General features: G+C 45.3%; 1 protein-coding gene across 1 annotated transcript in view; it reads right to left on the bottom strand.

The window, feature by feature from the left end:
• Positions 1-986, bottom strand: part of LOC110108109 (uncharacterized mitochondrial protein AtMg00810-like) — a 14,981-nt gene extending 13,995 nt beyond the window's left edge. The window contains exons 1-2 of the mRNA XM_028697823.1: positions 803-986; positions 17-474 (exon numbers count right to left, since the gene is read on the bottom strand). Coding sequence (XP_028553656.1) covers positions 17-474; positions 803-986 — 642 coding nt within the window. The remainder of the gene's footprint in view (positions 1-16; positions 475-802) is intronic.
• Positions 987-6,180: the final 5,194 nt, after the last annotated feature.

Consider the following 6,180-nt stretch of genomic DNA (forward strand, 5'->3'; position numbering starts at 1 on the left):
GTCGAAGCCAGATCACCTCTGAAGCGGCTGCGGAAAGAGACCGGTACTCAGCTTCGGTTGAAGATTTGTCCACGGTTACCTGCTTTTTGACCGTCCAAGAAATGAGGTTGGGGCCAAGAAAGGAACAGAAACCGGAGATTGACTTCCGGTAGGTCGTATAAAATGCCCAGTCGGCGTCGGAGTAAGTTTGTAAGTCGAGGGATCCGACTGTGATCGGTAGGCCATAGGAGAGGGTGCCTTTGACGTAGCGAAGTGGGCGCTTGAGTTCCTTGAAGTTGTGTTCAGTGGGGGATTGCATGTGTTGACAGACTTGGTTGGCGGCGAATGCGATATCTGGTCTTGTAATGGTGAGATATTGTAGTGATCCTGCGAGGCGGCGGTATATGGTGGGATCCGGATGTGGGAGCAGATTCGGTTCTTTCTGTTTTGTAGCTGGCGTGACCGGAGTTGGAACTGATTTACAGTCCTTGTATTCTGCGTCATTAAGAATTTTAGTAGCATAATGCTCTTGAGACAAAAAAATAGCCGTGTTTGGATCGGGACACCTGGATTCCGAGGAAGAGCGAGATGTGGTCGAGTTATTTGAGAGCGAATTGCGTTTGGAGTTGCTTGAGGAGATGACGAATCACGGGTTCATTGTTACCTATTACCAAGAAATCGTCGACATAAATGAAGATGTATATTTGAATGTTATTTTGAGTGAAAAGGAGAAGAGAGGGATCGGAGCGACTAAACCGGAAGCTTTGTTGTTGTAGGAAGTTGGTGAGTTTTTGGAACCATTGTCGCGGTGCTTGTTTTAGACCGTAGAATGATTTTTGTAGCTTGCATACCACGTGAGGTTGATCGTGGTCGGTGAAGCCCGGTGGCTGGCACATGTAGATGTCTTTGGGTAGGTCTCCATGAAGAAAGGCGTTTGATATGTCGAGTTGATAGACCAGCCAGTTGCGGTGGAGGGAGAGCGTGAGTAGGAGACGAATTGTGGGCATCTTCGCGACTGGACTAAAGGTCTCATTGTAGTTGATGCCGAACTTTTGGTCGTAGCCGAGTGCAACCAGTCGAGCTTTGTATCGATCTACCTGTCCGTTGGGGAGGAGTTTGACTTTGTAGGTCCATTTGCAGCCTAATATGGGCTTGTCAGCGTGTGGTTGGACGAGGGTCCATGTTGATTGCTATTTGAGTGCATCCACTTCAGTTTGCATGGCTTCCCGCCAGTGGGATGTTTTGAGCGTTTGAGTGTAAGTAGTTGGTGTGTCATGCAGAGTTGTGTGGGCGAGGAGATTGAACACTTGCTTTGGTTTCTGGATTCCAGATTTCAGTCATGTTTGCATTAGGTGACCGTGCGTGGTGTTGGGTTGAGGTTGAGGAGATGGGCTTAGTCCTTCGGGATCAGGTTGAGGTAATTTGAATGAAGGGGGTTTGTGAATTTGGTGTGGTCGGGGCTGTGTTGGTTCTTGGGCTGAGTGTGGTGCGAGGTGTGGAAGGGTGAGGGATGGTCGAAGAAGGTGTTAGGAGGAGCGGAGGTATGTGAGTGTGAGATGGCTGGTGATTAGGGAGATGTGAGTTTGCTGTAGTTTTGAGTGGAAAGATGTGTTCGTAGAAAATAACGTGTCTTGAGATGTGAGTTTGGCCGGTGACAGTATTGTGACAAAGATAGCCTTTGTGCTGGGGTGAGTAGCCTATGAAGATACAGGGGTGAGATCTAGGAGCTATTTTGTCCGTGGAGTAAGGCCTTAGCCACGGGTAACATAAGCATTCGAACGTTCGCAGATGTGTGTAGGATGGCGGGGTACCTGTGAGAAGCTGAAGAGGGATTTGGTTGGAGATGGATTTGGATGGTAGTTGGTTTATGAGATAGTGAGCCGTGGATAGTGCCTAGGTCCAAAATTTGGGTGGTAGACCGGATTCTAGTAGTAGAGCACGGGTCAGATCTAGGAGATGATGGTGACGTCATTCGTCCAGGCCATTTTGTTCCAGCGTATGCGGACATGTGAGTTGCTGTATTATGCCGGAGTCTTGGAGGTAGAGCCTAAATGCGTGACTCGTGAATTCTCTGCCGCCGTCTGAACGAAGAATTTTTGGAGTTATGTTGTGTTGAGTTTTGATAAGATTGCAGAACATTTTAAACATTGTTAGTGTTTCATTTTTGGTATGAAGAAAATAAAGCCAGGAGAATCTTTTGTAGTCTTCTATAAAGACAAGGTAGTATCGATGATCGTTAAGGGACGGGTGTGGAGATGGTCCCCAGACGTCAGTGTGAATGAGCTCGAAAGGTACAGTAGAATGCGTGATTCTTTTATTAAAGACTAATTTGTGGCTCTTGGCCTGGTTACATGAATTACAAGTAAAAGAGCGGTGAACATTGTGAATTTCAGGAAACGTTATTGAAAGAAGAAGTTGGGTGTCTTTGTTTGGATGTCCGAGACATGAGTGCCAGTTGGTCGGAGAGTGGGAGGTGACCGTGAGAGCCATGTTCTTGTTTACCGGTGCTGCACTAATGTGGTAGAGGCCGTTACGAAGTTGTCCATGAAGCCGTTGACGGTGGTCCCGAGAGTCCTTGATGACAAAACCGTTAGTATCAAACGAAATAGAGACAAGATTATCTGAAGTAAGTTTTGAGACGGATATGAGATTGTGCGTAAGAGAAGGCACGTGCAGTAGATTGTTGAGTTTTAACTTACGAGCGGTGTCCGGCAAGGGAAGAAGTCCTTGATCGGTGCTGTTGATGGGAATGGAGTTACCGTTGGCAGTCGAAATCGTGTACGAGCCTTGGTAAGTAGTTTGGTAGTAGAGGTTGTTGGAATCTGGTGTTAGGTGGGAGGAAGCACCGGAGTCAAGAATCCATTCTTGACTGACTGGAGCAGCTGGATTTGCGAAGAGAGCGCGGGGTTGGCGTGTGTCAGTTGGGGCATATTTCAGATTGTTGCGGTGCCAGCAATTGAGGGCAATGTGTCCGATTTTGCCACAGATTTGACAGAGTGGTCTTGTTGAAAGTTGCGGAGCTGAGGAAGCTAACGGTAGAGCTGGGGCGGTTGTGATTGATTGTTGGTTCTTTGGTTTGTTCGATCTTCTGTTGTTGTTATTGCGGTAGCGTGAGGAATTGGACGGGGCAGCGTAGAGGGCCGAGGGATTGTTGTTACCGTTCAGTTCTTGAAGACTTTCTTATTGGAGATGGATTTCTTCATTACACAGAAGGGCATAGAAGGTGTCAATATCGATAGGTAGGAGTGAATTTCGGATGGTTGATTTGAAGGAATTATACGTCGGGGGAAGACCGTTGAGAATGTGTAGCATAACGTCTTCCGATTCAATCTTGGAACCGTATGCGGAGATGTTTTCCATGAGCTGCTTGATGCATGTGAGGTACTGTTGGACGGAGAGATCCTTCATTTGGGTGCGGTAGAGCTCGTTCTTGAGCTGGATCACCCGGGATCGACTCGTTGGTTGAAGTCGACGCTTAAGAACTGTCCATGTCTCGTGTGCGGTGGTGGACGTGATGATGTATGGTAAGATCGATTGGGATACTGTAGAGAAGAGGGTGGAGATGAGGTTGCTGTCGACGAGAAGCCATTGAGCGTGATCGGCGGACGTGGTGTCGGAGGGGGGTTGGACGGAGCCGAGTAAATGTCCGGCGAAGCCGTTCACGGTGAATTGCTGTAGCAGTTGTATCCTCCAGATTGGGTAGTTGTCCGGTGTAAGGTGATGAGGGACAAGATTCTTGATGTTAGAGACAAGAAACTTGAGATTGGGTGGTATGCCGGCGGTCATGCTAGTGGTGCCGGTTTGAGTGGAGGAGGAGGAGATGATGGGGGAAGAAGGTGAGGGATCCATGGGTTCTTGATCTTCCTAATTGGCTCTTGATACCATGAAAGCAAAGCCAGAGAAGAAGAAGAGGGACTTCGAAGAAGCCAAAAAAGCCGGAAGAGAGAAAATAGTATGTTATTGAATTAGAAATGATTACAGTACATATATATATATAATAGTCCTATGTTAAAGCTGTAAATAAATAAATGTAACGGACGTGAATACATTTCATTATATGCTATTATTCTCCACGCTCGCCCTAGCAGCTGCTCTTAACTTCCCTAGTGCTCTGGCCACTCCATAGCCTTGATGCTTTGGGATTTCTTCTCGATATGTCTTCTTTTTTCCTTTCTTTGCTTGTCTTTTGTTTATTATTATTTGATTGTTCATCCACCGGTCATTCTCTGCACGGATGGTGCCTAATCGACTTGATGATCATGGTTTCCCTGATGGGCGGGAATCTTCTCGTTCCTTTCTTGAAGCATTGTCTTGGGCTTCTTCCTCGACTGAGTTACCTAATCTAAAAACAACTTCACATCCCAGGTGTTGTCTTTGTGGATTTTGGAAGTTGAAATCGTGACTCTTATTAAATCATTCGAGTTTGCTTCAATTGGTAAATTTCCGAATCGTAAACCCTCACTTAAAGTGATTCGTAAGTTTTCTATTAACCTTAAGCTGATCATTGAATGTTCTGTGATTATTTTGGATCCAATGAATGTTTTAGTAAAGTTGCTTAATGATTTGCATTATTGTAGAGTATTTTCTCATTGTTCTTATTTTGTTCCAATTGCTACATGAAATTGTTTAAGTGGTCACCATTTTTTTATATCACTATGGAGGCTCCTATCATTCTGATTTGAGTTGTGTTCCCAAACCTTTGGACGCATCTTTCCTCCCCATGCATTCTTCATGATTTAGGCTCTTTATTTGGTCATCCTTTGAAAACTGGTAATACTACTATTGTAGGGTCACGGTCGTTTGTTGCCTGGGTCCTTGTCGAAATGGATATTTCCAAATCTTACCCTGAGTCTATCTCGATTGGTCCTAATAATCTAGGTTACATTCAAGAAGTTGTTTCGGAGGATTTTCCTCCTTTCTATGATCTTTGCAAACCCCTGGGAAATTGTAAAATAACTATAGTACTCTTCACCCCCAATTAGATAGGGCACCTGATTGTTTCTAAACATGTTGTTGTTGACCTCATTATTTGCGGTCGATTCCCCGAAATCAATCTCTAGTACCTAGGTCTTCGTAGCCTAGTGTAGACATCGCCCGCAGGATTTCTCTTAGGTGGATACCTACTGACGTAGCACGGACTCGAATTTTTAAGTAGACTTAAATCAATTCGCCTCGACTCAATCAAATTCAAATTATTGTAAATAAGATAAAAATTAGTATTTCAAAATTATTTCTATTTTAAGATTAACTCAAAATATTTATTTTAATTTATCAATTATATTCTAATTAATCTCTAAATCAATTTGATATATAAATTAACTCTTGAACTCTTCTTTAAATTGTGATTAATCTAAGCCGTTCAATTTAAAATGGAATAGATCTAAAATATGAGATTTGAGTGTCATTTAAGCCGATTAAAGCCAAAACCACCCAAACCCTCACGATTTCCTTTGGTTCATTCGCAGAACTGCTCCCTCTCCCATACGACTACTGCAGTTCGCACAGCCCATACCTCCTAATACTGTAAGAAAATCTCCCCACGATCTCTCTAACTCCCTCTCTCAATTTTGAAAAACTTCCGAGCATTAACGCCTCCCTCTTAGTCGCTCTCGACAATTAAAAAAGAACCGCCTCCTCTCGGTTCGTTCACACGATCAACTCCCTCTCCTCTCTGCAATTCCGAACCCCCGAAATCCGGATCTCCTCTCCAGTTCGTGTGAGAAGAATCCCAGCCCATCCTTCATATTTGCATTCTCTCAATTCGCACAAAGCCTCCCTGCTCGTGAGAGGCCCGCATCCCTTTTCTTCTCCTCTGTTCGCACAACCCAGGCGGAAGATCCCAAAAATCCCGAGCTCCCTTTGTTCTCTGCCCGCAAGAAGCCCCAGCCCGTCTCTCTCTCTATTCGCAAGGAGGCCCAGGAATCGGACTAAAAAGAAGCCCCGACCTCCTCCTCCCGCAGATCTGCCCTTGTCGTGCCTAGCATCTCCGACCGGTTCATGCCCAAGGAAGCCCAGGAATCGGACTGGAAAGAAGCCCTCACTCCTTTTGCCTTAGCCGACATCAGTAATCCTCTTAGTCTTTGGGTAAATCTTTTCTACATCCCCATCTTTATTCTTTGTGGGCCTCCGAAGGAGCACCGCTCACGGGGGTTCGAATGCAGAGAGTACGGTCGCACTATCCCGTAGGACAAAACGATCGTA

Source organism: Dendrobium catenatum, unplaced genomic scaffold (assembly GCF_001605985.2).
Source record: "Dendrobium catenatum unplaced genomic scaffold, ASM160598v2 fragScaff_scaffold_116, whole genome shotgun sequence".
NCBI classification, from domain to species: domain Eukaryota; kingdom Viridiplantae; phylum Streptophyta; class Magnoliopsida; order Asparagales; family Orchidaceae; genus Dendrobium; species Dendrobium catenatum.